The sequence below is a fragment of the Prionailurus bengalensis genome, chromosome A3 (assembly GCF_016509475.1).
Source record: "Prionailurus bengalensis isolate Pbe53 chromosome A3, Fcat_Pben_1.1_paternal_pri, whole genome shotgun sequence".
NCBI lineage: Eukaryota > Metazoa > Chordata > Mammalia > Carnivora > Felidae > Prionailurus > Prionailurus bengalensis.
In genome coordinates, this window is record NC_057354.1 from 26,107,725 (window position 1) to 26,133,010 (window position 25,286).

Below are 25,286 nucleotides of genomic sequence, written 5' to 3' on the forward strand. Positions count from 1 at the left end.
CTTTCACTCCCCACTCCTCTAAATGCTTACTAATGAGGTTATTAAAACTCTGTGGCTAGTCATCAATGCCACTCTTAAACTTTCTCTTGTAGTAAAGTAATAGCCATAATCTAGGAAACCCGAGGAGAATGCTTTGGACCTACACTGGCCACTATGGTAGCTAGGGGCCACAAGTAGTTATTTGGGCACTTGAAATGTGGCCAATGCAATTGAGACCGGCTGTAAATATTAAATACACACTGGATTTCAAAGACCTAGTACAGTCTTCAAACATAAAATATCTCATTGATAATTATTTGTAATGATTACATGTTAAAATGATAACACTTTGGATAGATTCGGTAATGGGTCATGAGAAGAAATTTCATGTGTTTCTTTTCACTTTTTTAAATGTAGCTACTAGAATATTTTAAATTATAGATATGCCTCACATTTCTGGTTTGCATTCTCCTTCTTTCGAACAGTCCTGCTTTGGACTCAACCAAAAGTAAATTTCTCCAGGATGCCTTAAGAAGGTGCAATCACTGCAGCTCTCCTAAGGAAATGAACACCACGAGGAAATCTGTGAAGAATACACTGTTGTCCTCTTATCGTAAGAAGCGCATCTTGCTCTATTTCCCACATCAGTCACGTTCCCCAGACCTCTACACCTTTATCAAGGGGCACAAATTCAAATACTTCCAAGGGCCAGACAGATCATGTCAATGAGCCAAGGGATCAGTGACAGAGTATCACAGGTAAGGACTCTGGCAACCTGGAGAGAATCTAAAAAATCCTTCACATTAAAAAAAAATTAAAATGGAAACCCCGTGCAAGCCAAAGTACTTCTGAGGCAGGTGTGAGGCAGCTGGCTCAAACCCCAGCGCAGGTCCCGTGACCTCCCCAGGCACACTGTCCTGGTCTGCGAGGCCTCACAGGACTAACACAAAAGTGCAAAAGCGAAACTGAAGCACTCGGGAGAGCAATGGCAAACCGCTCTCAAAACGTCAGCTATTTTTGTTTTTATCATTAACATCAGTATATTTCACCGAGACAATCGGGCTCCTGTGAACTTTTAAGAAAGACAAGTCAGAATCTATTTCACTCTATCAAGACCACAGACAACAGCCATAATAATTACAATGGTCTCTTATCCACTGCCATTTTCCCCATTTATCCCAAACCCCACCCTAAGAACCTGACAGCACATCAGCTCATGTGGCCCGCTCAACTACCATGAGCAAAATATTAGCCCCACCTCACACAACACACAGTCAGTTCAGAGAGGTTAACTGACCCCAAGAAGTTAAATGGCAGAGTCAGGAAAATCCCCAAATGTATAGAACCCAAAGCCTGTGCCCCATCACACAGGACACAAGCTGAGTGAGCCAAGAGCAGCAGTCTCACAGAAGCTGCTGTGTCTTCTCCTACAGAGTACAAGATCAACCCTGTGCTGGCCACCCAGCTTTGGCCTCAGCAACACTGCTTTTCTCTGAGATTGCTTCCTGTGTACATCCTTGCCCGAAAACCAACAGTTTCGGGGAAGTCTTTTTCTCCAGGACTTCTGTACTTCACAGTGACCACGCCCAGTGGGCACTCAAGGCAGCCACACTAATGGGGACGGTGACCCAGTCACCTTGACATTCCCATGGCACCTAGGAGCACAGGGCATGCAGAAATGGAAGACTGAAACAAAGCAAAACAAAACAAAATGAAACAAAACAAAACGAAATGAAACGAAACAAAAAACTGTGATCTCTTGGCAGGTTCTTACGTCCTGAACTCCAAGGAGCAGGGTTGGGGTCACGAGAGGTTCCAGGTCAAAGTGAGGTCATTGCCTCTAGGTATTAAGACTTGGCTTTTAGGAGAGTGGAAGGATTCGATCTCAAACTCACAGGAATCACAGAGCATCCCTGACTTTAAAACTGGAATTAATCAAGAGAATCATCCAAAAGCAAGCCAACAAACAAAACTCTACAGACTGGTGAGAAAACACGTAAAAGTCTAAACTTTGTTCAGATCCACAGAGACCTCTGACAAGTACCTTCAGAACATCTAACTAATCCTCAAGTATGCATTTCAAATCACTGAACTGATTAAGAACAAAAGAGCAGCAGCGGGCTTTCCATACCAGTTCCACCGTAACTTGGATCTCTAGTGACCCAGGATTTCAGCAGAGAGCCCGTGCAGTCTTCTTTTAATTACTATTTAGAAAGGAACTCTCCTTCATCTTTTGTCAGAGCCAAAATTCAAGAGACACTCTCTGAATCCCACAGAACCCTAACAGTTCCAGAAACCTTCGACAGGGTTCTAGCGTAGGGGTGGGTTTCCAAAGACATCGGTCTCCGTCACACTAACAGATCTTAGAAACGCCTGACCCCTCTCTTCCACCTCCACCTGCACACACTCAGTCCCCACACAGCACCCAAAGTGCTCACATGCCACGAGGACTGCTTCAGCAGGGGGACGAGGCAGGTCTTTCTACAAGAGCACCGACAGCCCTCCCATGGTCAGTGCTGCCAAGTGTCCGTCCCCCGAAGTGGCTCCCGTCTTGGACAGAGGAGGTGCCTACCTGCTGCATCAATTCAGCTGCTTCGTCATCCCCGTTGCCCACACCAGGATTCTTTCGCACCACACCTGGGCCAGCCTTAGGGGTTGCAGTAGTTCTGTGGGTCGCAATGGGCCTCTGTGGAGCTGAGAGAGGAGCAGAGCTTTTGTTAAGAGGAGAAATTTCAAGACCAAAAGAACGGACGGGGCAAGAGGAGGCTGTGAACAACTGCCCTCCACAGCTGTGTAGTGAAGGGGCCCAACGTAGAGAGCCCAGCATGCAAGACAGCACTCCCACGTTTGCCCAAGGTGGTTTTTATCCTGGCAGCAGAGTCAAGTACCGACTTTAGCCACCATCTTTGGTGCTGGGAATGAGTCCCTCTGTGAGGTCTTTCTTCCACTGGGGTTAAGAGGACTATCACCTGAAAGAGACACAGTCATTCTGGCGCATACAGACGGTCCACCTTAACCTAGCTCCAACCAAATCCACTAACAAGGACAACTCCATGGAGCAAAGGCAAACTTCATGCCAGGAGTGAGCTCACAGCCCCAGCTGCTGTCAGGTGCCCAAGGTTCCCCATCTGGGAAGTCAGATGCCCTCTACCTTAGAACCTCAAGCTTCTTGGCTTGGGAAGGGGAGGGTGGTAGAGACTGCTGTTACCGCTAATTACCTCAAAACCTGCACCTTGTTCACTTTTAGAAGGTGTTTAGGAGGGTTATGAGAGAAAAGCAGCACCCTGACTAGGATTTACAGACTTCTCTGTAAGTAGAGCCAAAAAAGGTAGTGAAGTTAAAACATGGAAAGAGCAATCAAGTTAAAACAATCAAGGATGGGCTACCTTGAGGCAAATTTATCACCCATGATTTTAATCATGTATTCAGCAACTATTTTGTAAAGCTGCACATTATGCCAGGCTTAAAAATATCTGATCTTCCTGATACCCCAAACTATTCAGTAACCATAAGGCCTTTCACCCACAAGTACAGGCATTCCTCTGGGTGATCTCTAGTCTGCGTTCATCCCCAAGATTGAATGCTTACTACAAGTCTCCACTTGCCTGTTACCAGCACCTGAAATACGAAATGCACAGGGTTACCTACACAGATCCCCACTCTAAGAAGCTAACACCCAGTATTTGGAGAAATCAGAACCTTCATAAACTCTGCTGATGGGAATGTAAAACGCTGCAGCCACTTGGAAAATAGGTGGTTCTGCAAAAGGTCAAACAGAGTAACCACATGACCCAAGAATTGTGTTCCACAAGTATATACCTTTGGATATATGCCAAGAGAAATGAAAACATAGGCCCACACAGAAACCTATATAGGAGTGTTCAAAGCAGCACTACTGATAACAGCTCAAGAGTGGAAGCAACCCAAATGACCATCAAGTGGTGAACAGATACATGGTACGTGGTACGGCCATACAATGCAGTATAACTTAGCCATTAAAAACCACCAAGTACTGCCACGAGCTACAACGTGGATGAATCTGGGAAACATTATGCTAAGTGAAAGAAGCCAGACACAAAGACCACATACTCTATGATCCTCTTTATGTGAAATGTCCAGAATGGGTAAATCCACAGACAAAGCAGATCAGTGGTTGCCTGGCGTTGAGGGAAAGGGAAGAGCTAGGGGAAAACGGGAAGTGACCGCGACAGGGCACACACGAGGTTTCTTTTTGGGAGTAATAAAAATATTCTAAAATTGGATGTGGTGATAGTTGAACATATCTGCAGATATACTAAAAAGAACTCAATTGTCTATTTTAAATGGATGAATTGTATGGCAAGTGAATCACATCTTAATAAAGCTGTATATCCATAAAGCTATGAAAATTAAGAGTACTCAATGTCCCTCTCTATCTACCAGATGGATCAGCCTCTCTCTCAAGGTACTATGGGATCTTAACTAATATTCTTGCTACCTTCTGGAAAAGGAGGAGTTAGCATTTGTAGAACACCTGCCCTGTCCCAAAGCGTATGTGTGTTTCATGAATACACTACAGGTTTTGGGAAACCTACCAGGCCAAAACCTTCTAGAGAAGGTCTCTAAAAACTGCCTCCCAGATTCTGCTGGCATCACAGCAAGCCAAAGCCACTCAGCAGCTCAAATTTTAGGGAGGACAGGGAAGCCTGAAGTAAGCACAGGAAGCTGGTCTGCAGACAGAACGATGATGCAGAGAGCCAAGCACAGTCCCTAAGAGACCTAGGAAACTCCTTCAGTTCCTAGGTATTCACATCTGGCTGTAACTTCCCATCCGAGGGTCCTGTGAAATGTCCTCATGTTCAAACTAAAGCTCTCTTCTATGTGAGCTGACCTGAAGAATTTCTACCCCACACAAGTAAACAGTGTTGACAAAATTAAATTCATTCAGGCCTCAAGAATAACCCTCTGGGGCAAGTACTGAAATTCCCACTTTATACAGAAAGAAACTGTGGGGCAGAGATGAAGTGGCTTAAACAGGGCGACAGTGACCCAAGAACAAACACAGGTCTGCCTTGTGCCACAACCCATGCTCATACCACATGGCTGGGAGTGAGCTGCTTAATCTCCCAAAGCCAACAGCTGCTCAAGAGATTCTGACTGAAGGCTGAATGAATGAATACTTGGAATACTGTTATTTGGAAATGGTGTTTTTGTTTTGTTGTTTTACCTGCACTGCTAGAGCTGAGAGGTTTCTTCGGTTTGTTCAGAGCTGGAGCAACAAGGGAGGGAGCCACTGCAGTTTCTTGACCTTGTCTGGCAGCTACGGGGTCATAGTCTTTTCCATCATAGTTTGCATCAAAAAACTTCTTGAACCACTGAACAAATTCAAAATTGTCCTGAAACTTTCCTTTTACTAATTTGTCCACAGGAATTATCTGCAGAGAAATATCAAGACTATTTAGCCCAAAGCAAGAGGCTTTTGGCAAGCATCAAACATGTCCATGCATCAAATCAGTATAAAGCTCTGCCAAAAGGAGAAAAAAAAATTTTTAGAGGCAAGAACTTAGTGCTAAGTAAGCCCCTGAAAGTTTATAGAGCGAGTTTAATTCAGTTTGCCTTCCACAAAGTACTTAGACCTGGCAACCACCCTCCCAGTCCATCAAAAGGGATTAGAAAGACAAAAGAATAAGCATCATTTGTATCATATAGAAGTCACATACACATATCCAAAGGCATCGTAAGACATGTCACTGCACTGTGAAGAGTAAATCTCCTATGCAACCTGCACGGCCACAGTGCCTATCACAAAGTATGAAACCTAGAGCACAAACCAACCACCGGTACCTACAATGAACTGTTAAAGAAAATTCTGTCATGTCAACCACATCTCAGTAAAACTGGAAAAAAAAAAAAAAAAAAATTCATCCAGAAAAAAAAGGAAGGGGGAAAAAAATTCTGTCTTAAAAACCGCTCAAGGTACATAATCAGTCCCAGAACAGATTTCTACAAAACGGTTATGTTTTTCAAGTAATTCCAATCCTATTAAAATATACTTTAAGGACCCTGTAAACTTTTTTATTGTACAAGGATCGTGTTATCAGTTATGACCTCAAATTGTTGGACCGTTGGCCAGAGTGTAATTATCTTTTAACTCTTCAAGGATTCCAGTGGCAATTGTATTTTTATAAAGAAGAATGTATGTAATAATCTGAACCATATCTACCCCTCTAAGCAAATAAATACAATTTAAAGAAATTACTTTGTATGATACTGAAGCATTTACAAACAAAATGTTACATGTGGAACTCACTTCTCAATACTCCCTGACTACAGCAGGTGGGGTAAAGGTATATCTGAAACAAACTGGCCATGATTTGATAATTGCTGAAGTTCATGAGGGATCATCGTACTAGTCGCTCTACTTTTGTATGCTTTAGAAATTTTCCTTGTTGAAAAAAATAAAGCATAGGGATGTATGGGTGGCTCAGTCGGTTAAGTGTCCGACTTTGGCTCAGGCCATGATCTCGCAGTTCATGGGTTTAAGCCCCGCATCGGGCTCTATGGACAGCTCAGAACCTGGAGCTGCTTCAGATTCTGTGTCTCCCTCTCTCTCTGCCCCTCCCCTACTCACGCTCTGTCTCTCTCTCTCTCAAAAAATAAACATTAAAAAAAATTTAATAAATAGAATAAAATAAAATAGAATTCTATGAAAAGAAAAATTACTGCATATAATAAGCTACACCTAGTTTAAACTATGCCTGGTAACAAAATGATTTTCATTCAATACAAATGTATGTTCTATGTATTCTATAGAAACAAAACTAAAATAAAAATAAGACTGATTTCATAGCAAATACAGACCAGCGACACCAGCAAGATAATGAGTGATTACAAACTTTACTAAAAAAATGTTTTTCCCCAAAAATGACTTAAAAGAATAAACCATTCTAGGGGAGCCTGGGTAGCTCAGTTGGTTGAGTGTCTGACTCTGGCTCAGGTCATGATCTCATGGTCCGTGGGTTCAAGCCCTGCAACAGGTTCTGTGCTGACAGCTCAGAGCCTGGAGCCCGCTTCGGATTCTGTGTCTCCCTCTCTCTCTCTGCCCTTCCCCCACTCAGTCTATCTCTCTCTCTCTCTCTCTCTCAAAACTAAACATTAAAAAAATTTTAATAAAAAATTTAAAAAAATAAAAGAACAAACCATTCTAATGAGTGGGGAGGGGAGAAACATTAATTTTGCAGTAATACATTATCTATTAAAACAGACATAACATTTGTCCTTAATGAAGTCTGGTGGACTGTGTTTCTGGTACCTTCAAATATCACTGGGGACAAAAGGGAACTTGCCAGCACCCACAAGGGATCTTCCCTATACCCTGCTATAAAAAGCAAGTATTTCTAGAATCTTCTCTATTAGAACTACTTATTCTACCATATGCTATGCTTTACAGATGTAAATCCAGGGATAAAAAGGATTAGATCTCAGACTAATAAAGATTAAACAGTATTATTAAAAAAAAAAAAATCATGAGTACAGATTTACAGGTTGATTCCTCCAAACACTAGTAACTTCAAAATAAAGGAGAAAAACAACAGGAGAACCAAGGATAGGAGGGTAGAGGGAAACTTTGCTCCCAGTAAAATCTATGTTAACTGGAGAAAAGATAACTATATGAATTGGGCGGGGGGGGGGGGGGGGGGGGGGGGGGGGGGGGGGGAAGGGGAGCAAATGTCCACTAGTAACAATTACTAGTTAAGAAACAACCTAAAAAGAAAAATCTAAATGAAAGAATAAAATTTACTTACTTTGTCAACACCCATTCTCTTAAAACCTGCTTGTAGTATTTTGAAGTTCTGGATGTATTCGTGTTCTAGCTTAGCCTGGAATTTCACTTTTTTCAGGGCAATGGAGCCAGGGAACAGCATGTCCATAAACTGACAATAGGCAGCCCCTGAATGAACAACAAGAGAATAAAATACACACTTAGGTCATTAAATGCTATGATTAAAAAAGCAGGATGAACTTTTACTCAGACCTATTTAACCCATGTACAATTCAAAAAATTGTAAATTGGACCCTACTGGGGTGCCTGGCTGGCTCCATTGACGGAGCATGCAATTCTTGATCTTGGTGTCGTGAGTTTGAGCCCCACATTGGGGGTAGAGTTTACTTCAAAAAAACTAATTAATTAAAAAAATAACAAGGTAGATCTATAAAACCCAAAAGCTTCATTACCACATGACTTCAAAGTCAATTTCTCAAAAATCAGTAACAAGACTGGTTTCACCTAAGTTCTAACACACTTGCAATGCAGAAGCCTGTGATGAGGAGAAATGTTTCTATGAAATTTTAAAACTATTCTTTGTAACAAACCAGCATGACAATAAAATGACCACTATAAAGAAAAATTAACACGAGTGGCACATAGGTGGCTCAGCTGGTTAAGTCCAACTTCAGCTCAGGTCATGATCTCAGGGTGTGAGTTCAAGCCCCACATCGGGCTCTGCACTGACCCTGTGGAGCCTGTTTGGGATTCTGTCTGCCTCTCTCTGCCCCTCCCCCAATCACGCGTGCTCTCTCTAAAAACAACTTAAAAAAAAAAAAGAAAAGAAAAAGAAAACAAATGCCTAGAAGAGCAAAAACAGAAAGAGAGGTGACTCTGGTTTTTTGCAAGGACATACCCTCCTCTCCACTAGCAAGAGTAGGGATTTCCCAAGTACTTTAAAGATCCATCCTCTGACCCAGGTTAAATAAATGTTTTTCTAAGAGGACTGTCTCCCTGAGGTTTTATATCTCTACATAAACTTAACCCAACAGTTTATAAACAAAGTTAAATAGAAGACATTTTTGTGTTCTCCCATTTAATTTTTTTAAAGTAACTACAGACAATCATTACATAGATTTCATCCCATTTGCTTTCCAATTTCATTCCTTCCCCCCACTTTCCCATTTTTTCCCATCACCACCCCCAAAAATATTTCCTTGGTGCTTAAAATGTCCATGAATGTAACTCCTCTAAAGCCTACCAGACCACACTCTCCTCAGACAGGGAAGGGTTCCCAGTGCACTGAACTGTCCCTGCAGGGCTAAAGGTTAAAGGGGCCAAAGGAGCCAACCAGGGGTAGGGACAAGAAACCCAGGGACGAACCAAGGGGCATTCTGCAGAGCGAGACTGCTGTAATACGCACTGTCAACTTACTTTAAATCAGGCCAATCTGGCTCCCGGCCAGTTCTAGCATAACAGTGCCATTATCATCATTTTTGGAAAGAAGATGCAAAGGGCAGAAGCACTTCAGTGACCACAGTGACAGTCTGAGTAGAAAGAAGCATCAGAAAGTGAAAGCCTGGTTTTCGAGGTGCCAGATTTACTTTCTTGTCCAACAAAAATATACTGAAGGAATTCTAGGTCCAGGGACTCAATTGGCAGTATTTATATTTTTAAAATAGGGACACCAAGAGCTTCCTACATTCTAGAGGACAATGACCAAGTTTCTTTAACAAACTAAGAGCATAAAGAAGGGTAATCTGTTACATTTAAAAAGAGTCAATTTAGGGCGCCTGGGTGGCTCAGTCGGTTGAGCGTCCGACTTCAGCTCAGGTCATGATCTCACGGTTCGTGGGTTCGAGCCCCGCGTCGGGCTCTGTGCTGACAGCTCAAGAGCCTGGAGCCTGCTTCTGCTTCTGTGTCTCCCTCTCTCTCTGCTCCTAACCCACTCACATTCTGTCTCTGTCTCTCTCAAAAATAAACATTAAAAAAAATTTTTTTTTTAATTAAAAAAATAAAATAAAAAATAAAAAGTCACAATTTACTAATTGTAATGTAAATGTGATGCATAAAAATCAGCTTAAAATGCGCATGCACATAAACCCCCCCCACACACACACACAGAAAATAATCTATTAAGCATCTATACCCACAGCACTGCTCTACACATGAAAGGAAATTTTCTGAAACAGCAAAATAATGTGCATTTACTAAATGCACACTATTCTCAAGCCATCCATGAACTTCTGGCTAAAGTCAACCAAAACCATTTAAAAGCAGTAGTCATATGCTTCTCAGAAAAAACCTGTTTGATGAACTATCACAGTTTCTTATTTTAGAGCCAGAAGAATCCTTAGAGCCATCATAAATTTAAAAACTGAGGACGAAAAACTGTGGCCCAAGACCACAGAGGCCAGAGAGCAAGCTTAGAACCAGACCCCAGGTATCCTGAACTCCCCGCCCACCGTTCTTTTGCATAGTACCATCATCTTACATCCCCTTAGAACAACTTACAGTTGAATAAAGAAGCATTTCCTAGATGGGGAGAAAAGATATACCATGCTGCTACACTGTAGCTGGCTGAAGCAGAGAAATGATACATAAAGGAAAACATTAATTAACACCTCATAAAAATGGACAAGGTAATTGGACAATTCACCAAAGAAATATAAACACATCCGGAGATCCAGTCAAAGGCAGTTAATTAAAAATATATATATATAGGGCAAAGATTCACTTTCAAAACTATGCTAACTTTATTCACGGGTGTTAAAAAAAAAAAAATGGAAGCAACCTTTACGTCCAACAGTAAGAGCAATCAATTAGCACACCATCTTCCTGAGAAATTATGCAAGTATCCAAAATACATTTTTTGGGGGGGTGCCTGGGTGGCTCAGTAGGTTGGGTGTCTGACTTCAGCTCGGGTCACGATCTCGTGGTTGGTGGGTTTGAGCCCCGTGTCTGGCTCTGTGCTGACAACTTGAAGCTGGAGCCTGCTTTGGAGTCTGTGTCTCCCTCTCTCTCTCTCTCTGCTCTTCCCCTGCTCACACTCTCTCTTTCTCTCTCAAAACATAAATAAACTATAAAAAAAATTTTTTTAAATCCATTTTTTTATTTTGGGGGGGAACTCAAGATTTAATATTAAAAGAAAGTGCAAGATATAAAAAACTTATCTACAAAATACCTTCATACATATAGTCATTTAATATATATGTATAGAAAAATAACTAGAAGAAAATACAACCTATCCGGTTAAACCATACAAAATTACTGTTTTTTAGATCAAAAATGACTAAATAGTGGCCATCTCTGGGGGATGGTACTGGATGCATTCTATCTTTTAAATATTCAATTATGTACTATGGTAAATATTACTTTAAAACATTTTTTTGTTTTTAAGTAAACTCTACACCCAACATGGGGCTTGAACTCACAACCCTGAGATCAAGAGTCACACCCTCCACTGACTGAGCTGGCCAGGAGCCCCAGTAAATATTACTTCTATAATTAGAACACACAAAAAAAGGGGCACCTGGGTGGCTCAGTCAGTTAGGCGTCTGACTTCAGCTCAGGTCACGATCTCGCGGTCCGTGAGTTTGAGCCCCGCGTCGGGCTCTGGGCTGATGGCTCAGAGCCTGGAGCCTGCTTCCGATTCTGTGTCTCCCTCTCTCTCTGCCCCTCCCCCGTTCATGTTCTGTCTCTCTCTGTCTCAAAAATAAATAAAACGTTAAAAAAAATTAAAAAAAAAAAAAAAAAAGAACACACAAAAAAAGAAGGCAAATGTTTAAAAGAAAAAAATTTATCAGCTGCCTTTCACAAAAGGGCTGAAAACTCCTGGCCTAGAAATGTCTCAACTGGATACAGAACAGGTTAAAAGGAGCCTGCAGTCCAGTCTGCTTTAAGAACAAAGGCTGGCAACACAAGCAGGGCCCCTCTCAGATGGCTGCTGACCCAGCGATCTGTGGCAGGAGAACAGGCCCACATAATCTGTGGCCTGAAGATGTAGACAGACTTAGGGCAGAACCAGCTGTATGTCACTGAGTCAACCACGAGTCTCATCAACTGCTACGGCACCCCCCTACCAAGATCTGTGCTGCAAGCAGAGAACACGAAACAGTGCAACCCCTACTCCAAAAGCCTGCGAGATCTCAAGTGCACTGGTTCTCAATCCTTTCGGGTGCGAAGAGCCCTGAAGCATGAGACGAAAGCTGTAGCCAACATTCCATGCGAGAGATGCTTGTCTATCAGAAGACTCCAGATGAAGAGCTCCCAAGGTTCTAACACATCACACGGAAAACACACTAACTACTAAATGTAAGCATGTTCAGACTTTAGAGAATAGGTGAGGCGTCAGTCATCTTAAAGGAGGAATAAAATTGGGAAAAAGAGGGCTATGAGGAGCCATTAATGCAGACATTAAAAACAGCCTTGGGCGCCTGGGTGGCCCAGATGGTTAATCGTCCAACTCTTGATTTCTGCTCAGGTCATTATGGGTTCAAGCCCCATGTGAGGTTCTGTGCAGATGGTGCAGAGCCTGCTTGGGATTCCCTTCCTCACTCTGCCCCCTTCTGTCTCCCTCTTTCTCCCACTCCCTCCCCCTCTCTCTCAAAATAAATAAACTTAAAAAAAAAAAAAATCAGCCTCAAGGGGCCCCTGGGTGGCTCAGTTGGTTGAACATTCGACTCTTGATTTTGACTCAGGTCATGATCCCAGCTTCATGTCGGGCTCCGCTGAGCACGGACCCTGCTTGAGATAGTCTCATTCTCTCTCTCCCTCCCCCTCTCCCTCCCCCCCCCCCAAAAATGAACATTAAAAAAAAAAACTTTCTCTCTGCCCCTCTACCCCACTCACATGCACTCTCTCTAAAAACAATTTAAAAATTAAAAAAAAAAATCAGGCTCAAGTTATTTTAACATGGGAAAAATAATCCTATTTTAATTTTAAAAGCAGGAAACAAAACTGTCCATACATGCATACATGCGCTTGTACTTGTTATTTAATTTAAGGGTCTGTAAGAACAAGAGACTGGAAAGAAACCAAATGTCCACTGACAGGGGACTGCTCTGAGGAAACTAGGTCTTACACAGACAAAAAAGAAAGCAAAGTGGCATCAGCTATATGGATATGAAACACTTTGGAATATATAATGTGATTACACATGCTACCATCTGTGTAAAAAGGAGGAAAAGAGAACACACACTCATAAAATATGGATGGATGTTTCTGCCTGTACATATACCCTCTCTCTGGAGCAAAAATGGGAGTGACTAGTTGACAGAGTTAGAAGGAAACTTTTCAATTTATCTTTTTTTATCTTTGTTTATCTTTTTGTTCCTTTTGAATTTTAAACTACTTTGAAACCTTCAGTTATTCAAAAAATAAAAACTACATATACAGTGTATGTCGATTATGTTTAACACTTATAGGAAAGTACTGAAAGTACAGCTAAAATGAATGACTTTGGGCAAGTTGCTTAACTATGCCTCAGTTTCTCCACATATAAAATGGCGATGACAGTCCTCATCTCCCAGGTTATATATGTAAAGCACTCTGGAAAGTGGCCTATGATAAGTGCTCAATAAATAAAGCCATAATTAAGGGGGAAAATACATCTAAAAGATAACAATGACTATCACTAATTGTGACATTACAGCAAATTATGGTTTCCTTAATGTTCCATAAGGAAGACCTAAATTACTTATATTAGAAAAAAATTTCTTGAGGCATCTGGGTGGCTCAGTCAGCTGAACGCCCTACTTGGGCTCAGGTCATGATCTCACAGTTCATGAGTTCAAACCCGGCACTGGGTTCTGTGCTGTCAGCTCGGGGCCCGCTTCAGATCCTGTCTCCCTCTCTCTCTGCCTCTCCCCCACGCACGTGCGTGTGCACACACACGCACACTCCCCCCTCTCAAAAATAAACATTTAAAAAAAAAGAAAAAACTTTATCTTTTTTGTTCTAATTACAGCAAAGAAAAATCAAGGAGGTGCTTGAAGAGTCAGGCAAAAAAATTGGAAGAGATACTTTCTTGAACAGAGTTGTGACTCAATAAACATGGTCTCAGGGCACCGGGGTGGCTCAGTCAGTTAAACAACCAACTCTTGACTTCAGCTCAGGTCATGATTCCAGGATTGGGCTCTGCACTGAGCATGGAGGCTGCTTAAGATTCTCTCTCTCCCTCTCCCTCTGCCCCCAGCCCCCACTCAGGTACACTCTCTCTCTTAAAAAAGAAGAAGGGGGGGCTGGGGTCTCTGAGAAAGGCTGTAGACCACTGTAGTATGAGAGAGTGGGGGCAGGGGAACCCGAGGGAACGTGTGCCTAGTTAGGCCACTGTGGCAGCACTAAGCAAACTGAAAAGGGGCGGGATCCAAAGCATCCCTCAGAAGACATACTGCACTTGGTGAATTAGCCTCTTTTGAGGCCTGAAACACTAGAAGAACAGTGGAATCGTGGCTCCAAATGAGTGTCTGGAAAACCTGAAGAGAAAAAGTGGAGGAGGCCTGGCTAGGGGCGTGGTCACACTCGGAGCAGCAGGAGCAAGCTTGACAGGCTGTTTAGAGAAACTCGAGGGCTCCTGCAACCAGCTGAGGAAAAAGGAAATCTAAAATCTAGCATTTGCCAGGGACTGCCTGCACACCTCACACCTTTCCTATTCTGTGCAGCACAGGAACCATGGAGGAGGCCAGGCTAGAGAACAGAAGACAATTAGAGAAAGCGGAGACGAGAACATTCAGTGAGGGCCACTCTACAGGTTCAAAGCACCACGCTGGACCCTTGGAAACATGCAGAGGGGCCTGAATATGGAACAGAGGACTGGTTGACAAAAAGCAACCAGCATCCCCTCTCTGACACAAGCAATCCCTCATCCAAATTATTCTCTGTGATTAGGGGTTTTTCCTTGATGGCTGTTCTTCCAAAATACTTGATGACTAGCTCTCAAAAACAGGGAGACTATGAAATGGAAATACATCTTGAAACAACCTGACAACTCTGTCTCTGAAAGTTATCCTCGCCTTACCTCACAAGGGCCAAGCAAGGCTTGTTTCACTGTTGGGATGGGGAGGAGGGTGGGGGGTTCACAATGCTGACAAAACTTGGCCATTTCACAGGCAACTGGCACATTAGTTGTGTAGGAACTCAGAGCTTTGCCCTCTCCAGAGAAAAACCTATCCCTACCCTTCTAGGCTTGTATTTGGAAGAAAATTCTAGTCAGCTTGATGCTATGCTTATCAGAGGTGAGACCAGGAGGGACCAGGCACCAGCTTTGGTTAAAGGCTACTGGGAGGCTGCTTAGGCCTTGGGAAATTCAAGAGTCTGAGGAAGCTCACTTTCTCTATGACTCCAATCCCCTGGCAGCAGGCCTTCTCCAGGGACACGGTTTCTGCAGCTCATCCTGTTTGGTCTCATACTGTAAGCCGAGACCTGGTTTTCTAAGCATCAGGGTGAAACACAATGCAAACATCTGCATACTTGGAGAGAACTCCTAAACAGCTCTCCAGAGGAAAACTCTCCAAGGGAATGAATAAAAGTTTGTTTACAAGTCATGGTTAAGTGTCATGCACTTAGCACTTTCTGCTAGGGAAAAGCACTTTATCCAGGGTAAGAAAAACGGCAGGCAGCTTACAAAGTGGAAATTCTTCACAGGGTTTTTTTAATGAGATAGTATCACTATAATTAATGATATGTAATTCACATTTGTTTAACTCTCTTCCAAATGCTTCTTTTTAAAAAAATTATCACGTATGCAGCAGAGTGTAGGCTCTGTGGTCAGAAAGATGTGGGTTCAAAACCAGGCTCTGTAATGCATAAGCTGTGCCCCACGGGCAGTCTCCTCTCTAAGACAAGCATGCACCCTCCCCAGAGAGATCTACACTCACCTCCAGAGTCTGGCAAGAATCAGTATCTGAGAGCTATTTTTACAGACGAGCCTCAGAACAGCCCAATAGGTGGGCCTGGTCCTACTTCCCTAGTTTACAGATGAGGAACTAGAACGCGGAGGGACACGTCCAAAATCACATGGCTCAGAGCAGACTGAAGCCTCTTCATGCCCAGTCCTGACCATCCACAGCAGCTCCCTGTCTGAATGAGATAAATCTGGAGCCAGATCATATATGTACCACTTATCTACACATGAAAAGAGTTCTCATTTTCCAATTGAGTAAGTGAAATATACCTCAGTATATATACGGAAAGAGATAAATTTTAGGGAGAAATTGCTGGTGAAAAAGCTGGCCCCAATGAAAATTAGGATGACCTCATCCCCGCATTAGTCACAAATCACGGGGCAAACAAGTGCTTTGAGAGCCTCAAACAAATGGGGATGCAGTGATGGGACTGAGGAAGTGAACGGAAACCAGGGGAAAGGCAGCGCAGATCTAAGGCTGACAACCTGTGCCCGCACCCAACCTGTGCCCACTACGACTGAGAAACAAGCATGACTCATAGGCACCATTTCACTACAGAACTTTACATGAAGCCTTCCTCTGACCACCTGTAAAACCCAGATTAAACATCCCAGGGGATATAACAAGCCAAGCAAGTGAAACTAAGAGCAAGACTAGAACCTAGCTATAAAATAAGGAAGTACAGAAGCTGAATTCATTAAAAAAAAAAACAAAACACATAAATGAAAGCAGTCATTTTATTTTTAATGTTTATTTTTGAGAGAGACAGAGAGACAGAGAGACGAGTGTGAGTGGGGGAGGGGCAGAGAGAGAGGGGACACAGAATCCGAAGAAGGCTCCAGGCTCTGAGCTGTCCACACAGAGCCTGACACAAGGCTCGAACTCACGGACCGAGAGATCATGACCTGATCTAAAGTCAGATGCTTAACCAACTGAACACCCAGGTGCTCCTGAAACCAGTCAGTTTAAATCAATACAAATGGCACCACTAAAGGAAAAGTCTGGAGAGCAAGTAGGGCATAGGAGCTGAAGAACATCGGCTCTTGATTTAAACAAAGGTTCAAGTCTCAATTCTGTTCTTGGTTGTATAACTGGGGACTTGTTACTCAATTTCTCTAAGCCCATTTCCTCATCTGTAAACTGAGGTTAATAAACATCTCTACCTCATGAAAGTATACTGAGAGTTACACGAAGAGATACTGGAAAAACATTTACGTGGCCCTGCCACGTAAGCGTTCAATTAAAGGACCGCTACTGTTACTACCATGAGAAGCTGAGGGTTCTAATTCTCTACCCCACAAACAAGATTAACAACTGAAGGAGCAGCAGAATACACATCTCATCCTTCTGGCATATTTTTGACCCCACCTCCTATCTGTAGTAGATCCAATTCTGGTAACCCCAACACAATCCTTATCATGTCAGGACAGTCAGGAGCAGGTAGCACAACCCTCAAAAGGTGAGACAGAAAGTCTTCAGGGGACATAGAAACCAATAACACCTTCATGAAAAATAATTACCAAGAGCCTGAAGTTCATACCCTTTAATCTAGTAATTCCATTTCTAGAAATCACTATGGAAAAATTAGAAACTACCTAAATGTCCCCAGTCAGGAAGATGTTAAACAACTCCAGCATATCCAAAGAAATAGTACATAGCCATTAAATTTTTTTTTTTAATGTTTATTTATTTTTGAGAGAGAGAGAGAGACAGAGCATGAGCGGGGTAAGGGCAGAGAGAGAGGGAGACACAGAATCCGAAGCAGGCTCCAGGCTCTGAGCTGTCAGCACAGAGCCCCATGCGGGGCTCGAACTCACAGACCACGAGATCACGACCTGAGCCGGAGTCAGACGCTCAACCGACTGAGCCACCCAGGTGCCCCATACGTAGCCATTAAAAATAAGCCATTTTTCAGAGCACCTGGGGGCGCTCAACTGGATAAGCATCAGACTTCAGCTCTGGTCATGATCTCATGATTCGTGAGTTCAAGCCCCACATCAGGCTCTGTGCTGTCAGCACAGAGCCTGCTTCAGATCCTCTGTCCCTCTCTCTCTGTCCCTCCCCCACTTGTCCTCATTTTCTCTCAAAAATAAACGTTTAAAAAAAAAATAAGTCATCTCTTGGGGTACCTGGCTCAGCTGGTTAAGCAGATGGCTCTTGGTTTGGGCTCAGGTCATGCTCTCACGGTTTGTGAGTTCAAGCCCTGGGTCGGGCTCTGTGCTGACAGTGCAGAGCCTGCTTGGGATTCTCTCTCTGCCCTTCCCATACTCATGTGTGTATGCATGCTTTCTCTCTTTCTCAAAATAAATAAATAAACTTTAAACAACAAAGTCATTTTTATGACAGTGAATGACACCAGAGAACATTCACAACATAGTTAACTGAAAAAAGCTGGGACATACACAAATATATATATGTGCACAGAAAAGTGAAAGCAAACCCCAAGGGCAGTTTTCTCTGAATACTGAAACTATGGGCATTTTTTATTTTCTTCTTTTCAGTTTTCTAAATGTCAATTAGTATACACAAAAACAAAACACGTTTTTGTTCTTGTTTTAAATCATTACCTCTCCGCGAAATCCTTGTTAAACAACAGTTCAATAAAACTGTGGTTGAGATGGCATTTGCAGGTCTTTGGTCTTGTGCTACTTGGGAATAAGAAATGCCACTGATAAAATATAAAACTAGAACAATTATAATTTCCATCTTCAAATAAAATATTTCAAATCTGGACGCACAAGCGTGCAGATGGAAAAGCCGGGCTAGGCAGCAGGCGGCAGGATGTAGAGATGGTGGCACGCGGGCCAGAAGCACCCTCTCAGCACAGTTCCTTCTAGAAGTGGAACTAGGGCAGGGTTGACACAGAACCTGAACCAGTGGCCTCTGCAGTCAGATACAGGCCTGTGCATTCCTAAAGGACCTGCAGGCTTTCCTGGAAAAATGGCGTAGTGGATTTCTCTTACCTGAACACAACTGTTCAATCTTTGTCAGATTCAGCTGCAGAGACTCATTGATCCAGGCCAGCATGTCATGTCGACTTAGGTTATCACTGGTGACGGACGTTGAGTATACGTTCACTGCCATCTTCTACAGGTGAGGAAGCAGGTGAGGAAAAGAGAAGGGCTCACATTATTAGGCATGCAAGGGAGAGCAAGCCATTTCCTGGAGAGTCACCCAAACCTGTAGTACACAATTTTTAAGCTTCACATTCTTCCCCAAGAGGCCAAATCAAACACTATGATTCCACCCACCAGCTTGGAGTGCCACACATAAGCATGACCCTGGATGAATTGCCCAACTCCCACCAGCCTAAAAGTTAGGCCCCATTCTAATGTGATTTGTATAAAGTTTGAAGATAACAAAGACACTATATAAAGAGATGATTAAATGCTTTATGAAGGAAGGCTAATGCATGAACAAGAATGTTCTCTGTTCAGAAAATGTCAGTCCAGGGGATCCTGGGTGGCTCAGTCGGTTAAGCATCCGACTATTAATTTCGGCTTGAGTCATGATCTCACAATTCATGGGTTTGAGCCCCACATTGGGCTCTGTGCTGACAGTGCAAAACCTGCTTGGGATTCTGTCTCCCACTCTCTCTCTGCCCCTCCCCGCTTGCATGCTCCCTCGTTCACTCGCTCTCACTCTCTATCCCAAAATAAGAAAGAAAGAAAGAAAGAAAGAAAGAAAGAAAGAAAGAAAGAAAGAAAGAAAATGTCAGTCCAAACTTACCCATTACCGTATCAAAATGTTCACAGAAGTTTCCTTCAGAGTGGGCTTTTCTCTTTTAATGTTTATTTATTTATTTTGAGAGAGAGAGAGAGAGAGAGAGAGAGACAGAGAGAGAGAGAAAGCACATGCTTGAGCAGAGGAGGGGCAGAGAGAGAAAGAGAGGGAGAGAGAGAATCCCAAACAGGCTCTGAGCTGTAAGCACAGAGCCCAATGTGGGGCTGGATCCCACGAACTATGAGATCATGACTTGAGCCGAAATCAAGAGTCAGACGCTTAACTGACTGAGCCACCCAGGCACCCCCAGATGGTGGGCTTTTATTAATTCCTCTTTTTGTTTTTCACTATTCTCCATATTTTCTTTAAAGACTATATCCACTTTTCTAATCAAAACAGTAAATAAAACTTCTCAAAACCCTAAGTACTACAAACATGTTGGGAAATAACCTTACAGTGAAGAGACCTTGCTGCTGTTCTCTGCTAAACCACCTGGGGACAGAAGACATCTAAGGAGCTTCACAGACACTTGTCATTTACCCCGACAACTCTCTGCAAGGTTCACCTCGTTCTCCTCATTTTACAGATGAGGAGAGAGGCTCAACATAGAAACCCTGGGAATGGCAGCCTAACCTGTCCAGCCCCACCATCCACATTCTCTCCCAGCCACTAGAAAATGCTGCCCCTCAACCTTCTGCTAGGCTTTCGGGTGCAAAGCAACAAACACACAGAAACACAGTAACTTAAAATGCTATTAAATGTGGATGCCATCATCATCCTCATTCAGTCAGCAAATGTACACCAAGCACTGTTCAAGGGCCAAAGAAATGGAAAAGCAAGAGAAACAAGTTGTCTGCCCACCGGTAGTTTCCGCTCTAGCGGTGGAAGTCTGACACAGACCAAACCCACAAACAAATGTCATTTCCTATCAACCATTTAGGAAGTAAGGGTGGTGGGGAATGTAGTCAGGGAAAGCCTCTCTGACTTGATGTTTGAGCTTAAGATTCAGAAGGACACAGCCACACTGAGATGTGAAAGGTGGCTGTGGCCCAGCAAGCAAGGAGAGCAGGAACAGAAGAGGAAAAAGAAATTAAGACACCAGATCACGTCAGGACTCCGTAGGCCAAGGTAAGGAGTTTCGATTTTATTCTGTAATTGTTAAAGAATCCATTGTGGGGATTTAAACAGGGTAGAATCACACTCTCATTTAAGTCTGTGAAGGGGTTCAGGGCAGCCCCCCACCCCACACCCCCAGAACGTGCCACTTTGGCATGTGGATTATTTTGAGCTGAAGGCACTCGAGACCCCGTGTGCACAAAAAACTTTTGTCCCTTCCTTAACCACACAGAAGAATCTAAACTGGGGGGTCTTTCCCAGGAAAAAGGGTTATTAGCAGAGATAAATGTTATGAGTGACCCATCTGTATGGTAGGGCAAACATCTAATTACCTGCTCTTATCGCCCTGTGAAGTGCATTCCTTTCCTCTGAAATCCCAGACCCCTCCTTAGAGGAACATAGACCTCATTTTGCCTGTCTTTGGAATTCCCGTGACCATGCAAATTCTCCATACATACACCTACTAAATTTGATTTTCTCCTGTTAATCTGTCTCATGTCAATTTGATTCTTAGTCCAGCTAGAAGAACCTTGAAGGGGACAAGAATTCTCATTCCCCGACATGTGAAAAAGACCAAATGACTTAACTGCTGGTAGAGGACTGTGGGAAAGGAAAACTCAAGCAATGTGAGTTAAGGTCAGGTTAATCCAGGCCGAGTGAAATCTCTGGGCAATTACCAGGAGGACACACAACGAACTATAAAGGACTGGATTTCATAGTGACCTTGACACTTAGAATTTCTCTCATTTCCTGAGACATCAATATTACCAACTGGGGAAACAAAAACTCAAAGCAAATTTGGAACCATCATGAGACCTCATGCTCTCTCGTGGCACTTCCTTCCATCCACCTCGTGCCTACTACATGAGCTGGTTTTCCCACACGGGTTTCCTGCAAGCCTCATGAGTCATAGAGCTACCGAATGAGAGGGCTAGAAGAGACAGTGATCTACCCAACCAATCCCCTCTTTATGAGCAGGGGTGACTAAGGGTTGGCAGGATAAATAACTCATCAGGTCTGTGCTCTCACATCCCACATTCACCTATCCCCCACAGCACTTGGCACAGTGCCTTGCACACAGTGGGCACGCAATAAATGCTATTTGTTTTCAAATGGGCAGGACAGTGTCAAAGACAGAAAACTGTATCCATGTACACTTTTTTCAGAAAGCAAACCGTCAACGCTCTTGAGCTTTTAAATTCAGACGATAAAACCATTTTATACAGGAAGCCAACACAATTTAATTCCTGACTCCACTGGGAAATTAATTCCTGATCCCACAGTACTTCATTCAAATCTCTATGATAGGTATTATTACATTGGATTGTCATTATCTCTTCATTTCTGAATCATTTCAGATTTGGGCCAGGAGGCAATATACTCTATGAAAAGAGCTGAGGATTTCCAGCTAAGAAGACCCGGGTTTGAGTGTGAGGCTGTCGCTCTTTCCCTGTATGACCCAGGGCAAGGTACTTAACTTCAGTACACCTCAGTTATCTTACGAGGGAATGCCACCTATCTAAAAATTACAGTGTGAGGTTTAAATGAGGTAAGGTACATAAAATACTCGGCGTGGTATCTGACACATACCAGGTATTAAACAAACAAGATCCAGGCAGGGAGGGGCCTTGTCTCACTCATCCTCCTACCTGCAGTGCCAAAAACAGTGCCCAAGACCTGCCCCACTATCTCTTATCCCCATCCACTGCAGCAGCCTTCAAATTAGTCTCACTGCTTCAATCTGTCCTTACACAGCAGCCACAAAGAATTTTCTGAATCATAAATCCGATCAAGTGTCTCCCCCGTTTAAAATCCCTGAATGAATAAATGTAACGCATATTGTGTGCAAAACACTATTACCGAGGACCAAGGAGAGATACATCCAAACAAAAAGCACGGTCACAGGCTAAGCACTTGTAATCTATTTTGGCCACATTCATACACACTGCGGGTATTGTATGTGTCATGCTACCATAAAATGTAAGCAGCTGGTTAAGCCACGTGTGTCTCCTGACCACACCCCAGCTCAGAAAACGTTAATGGCCTTTCATCATCATATAATTTAAAACTCTTTCATTAGCAGTACATTAATACCTGGTCCCATGTGCTCCGCAAACTCTGCAGCCACTAAAGACATGGGGTCAGGCACCCTGTGGACATGCAATAAACATCCACTGACTCAACCAATTAATTGGCTCTTCCAGGCAGTCAAAACAGAGCCTAGTTCTCAGAGCTACAGTACAGCTACCTACAGCTTCCCCCGTAAGAATTCCATTGCTTGGCTTCAATGGCACACCCCATGACCATCATGCAAGCCTCACCTTTAGAAGGCTCCATGATCCAGGTTTCAACTGCCTTGAAAAAGCTCTTTAACCTCCCCAGGTATCTGTCCTCCTTCACTGTTCTCCTTGCAGGCTCTGAAACCCATTCTGATTGGATGCTGGCTGAGGAGCACCCTATTACTTCCAAGGAACCATAGTGAGCCCTATGGAAAGGGGGAGGGAAGGTGCCACCAGACAAAAGCCATGTGACCCTTTCTGGATCACAAATGGCTCACCTGTGAACAGTGAAGAATACATTCTGCACAAGGTGGTGGTGAGGATTACATGAGATCTAAGTGAAAACACTTCAGTGAAAAGCACATCATGTCTTGAGCTTCTCTGTGTGCCAGAAACTGTGCCAGGCACTTTGACACACCACCACAAGGGACACATTGCTATGAAACACACTAGCTCTCAGGGAGGTAGCATAATACAGGTGTTGAGAGCCTCAACTCTTGCATCATAGATGTGGCTTCAGTCAATTGCTGGACAGTATAAAGCAAATCACTTGACCTCTCAGAGTCTCAGTCCCTTATTTGTAGAAAGGAACACGGGATTGGGGAGCCTGGGTGGCTCAGTCGGTTCAGCACCCAACTCGTGGTTTCAGCTCAGGTCATGATCTCACGGTTCATGAGTTCCAGCCCCGGGTCAGGGCTCCGTGCTGACAGTGAAGAACCTGCTCAGGATGCTCTCTCCCCCTCCCTCTGCCCCTTCCCCGTGCGCACATGTGCTCGTGCTCTCTCTCTCTCTCAAAATAAATAAACTTAAAAAAAAAAAATGAACAGGGGGGCCTGGGTAGTTCAGTTGGTTAAGCTCTGACTTCGGCTCAGGTGATGATCTCACAGTTTGTGAGTCTGAGCCCCACATCGGGCTCTGCTGACAGCTCAGAGCCTGGTGCCTGCTTGGGATTCTTTGTCTCCCTCTCTCTCTGCCTCTGTCTCCCTCCCACTCAAACTGTCTCTCTCGCTCTCTCTCAAAAATAAACATTAAAAGATTTTAAAAAATGAACATAGGATCTCTTAGAGATAGTGTGATATTAAATGATACAATGCCACAGCAAGCACTTAACACAATACCTGGCACATAGCATATGCCCAACTAGCAAATAGCTATTATTATCAAATTCTATCGCTTCTTGGCCTTTTGGCTAAGATCAAGTGTATTATTATCACAATTCTTACAGCACCCCAACAGGAAGTGAATGCCAGGTTTAGTGTACCTTCCCTTCAATGGGCCTCAGGATCTTCATCTTCAAAATGGGGCAGAGGGTGAACTCTGACCTGAAGCACCTCAGGGCAGCTGTGAAGCAGGGACTGGAAAAGCACTGTTCCTATCACCCTGTTATACTGTCTTCATAGTAATTATATGAAATTATCCCGAAATTATCTTGTCCATATATTCATTTTCTTATTTCCTATCTGTCTCCCCACCACAAGGCAGACGCCTTTGCCTCCTGCTCCCGGGTTATAGCCAACGCTCAGCACACCTAGTACTTAGTAGGCGCTCAACAAATACCGCATGACGAAAGGAAGGAGTCCATTGAGCTGGCCTACTTCTTGCCCCATAATGTGATAAAAGCTTTCTGTAGTCTTATCATTGTCCCCGTTTTACAGATGAGGAGACTAAGGCCGTGAGGTTCCAGCACCTGCCCAAGGTCGCACCGCAAGGAATGGAACCCAGGTCTGAATTCAAAACCGAACGCTTGACCACCAGGCGACAGCTTCCTACAGTGGGGGTCCCCAGAGCTCCTAGCAGGATTCACTTCAACCACACACACCCCCTTACCCAGACTGGCCAACCCGGAACAGCCCGCTACCGCTGTCCCGGTCCCACACCTAGGCCGCGGCCCAGAAGCCCCCACGCTACCGAGGGGCAGCCCCCACTTCCGGCCCGAGGCCCCGCCCATGGCAGAACTCGGCGCGCGCCCCCAGCCCAGTCCGCGCGCGCCGGGTCACGGCCCCGCCCTTCCCCCACCCGACCCGATCTGCATGGCCTCGAGGAGCGGCCCAGGCATTGCCCGCAAGGCCCGCCGGTGCCTGCCCGGCCCGAAGCCCACCCGGCCACCCCCCGGCCGCCGCCCCGTGCCCGCTAGCCGGCTCACCGGCTCTCGGCGGGACCGCGTCCACTGCCTGTGCCCGGCTTCGGTTCCGTCTTCGTCTCGTTCAAACCGCCCGACCCCGCCCGCCCGCCCGCGCGATGACCTCACACGCACCCCCCGCCCCGTTACGCGCAGACGTACAGGCTCGTCAGTCCCCGCCGGCTCCTTTTATAGAGAGGGACTGAGCCGCGCGCCAGGGGCGGGGCCCGGCCAGTGATAGACTGCTCGGGCGCCCCGGGGGTGGGACGCCGGCTGCCAGGGCAATCAGCCACGTGGTCTGCCGAAGCCAATGAGATCCCGCCCCAGTCCGGGTTTGCCTGCCTATAAGGAAGAATCCAGTTACAAATTCCCCACCCCAGGAGTCAAAAAAAAAAAAAAAAAAAAAAAAAAAATCGGTATTA

At 44.2% G+C, this 25,286-nt stretch overlaps 1 protein-coding gene across 2 annotated transcripts in view; it reads right to left on the minus strand.

Moving 5' to 3' along the window:
- Positions 1 to 25,023, minus strand: part of MAPRE1 (microtubule associated protein RP/EB family member 1) — a 30,335-nt gene extending 5,312 nt beyond the window's left edge. Inside the window, exons 1-5 of one of the 2 annotated variants that reach the window (XM_043602588.1) lie at positions 24,889 to 25,023; positions 18,591 to 18,714; positions 7,764 to 7,909; positions 5,186 to 5,393; positions 2,552 to 2,673 (exon numbers count right to left, since the gene is read on the minus strand). In XM_043602588.1, the coding sequence (XP_043458523.1) occupies positions 2,552 to 2,673; positions 5,186 to 5,393; positions 7,764 to 7,909; positions 18,591 to 18,711 (597 nt within the window). In that variant the 5' untranslated portion in view covers positions 18,712 to 18,714; positions 24,889 to 25,023. Of the gene's footprint in view, positions 1 to 2,551; positions 2,674 to 5,185; positions 5,394 to 7,763; positions 7,910 to 18,590; positions 18,715 to 24,572; positions 24,644 to 24,888 lie in introns of those variants that run through there. The other variant, XM_043602589.1, reaches the window with a different exon arrangement.
- Positions 25,024 to 25,286: the final 263 nt, after the last annotated feature.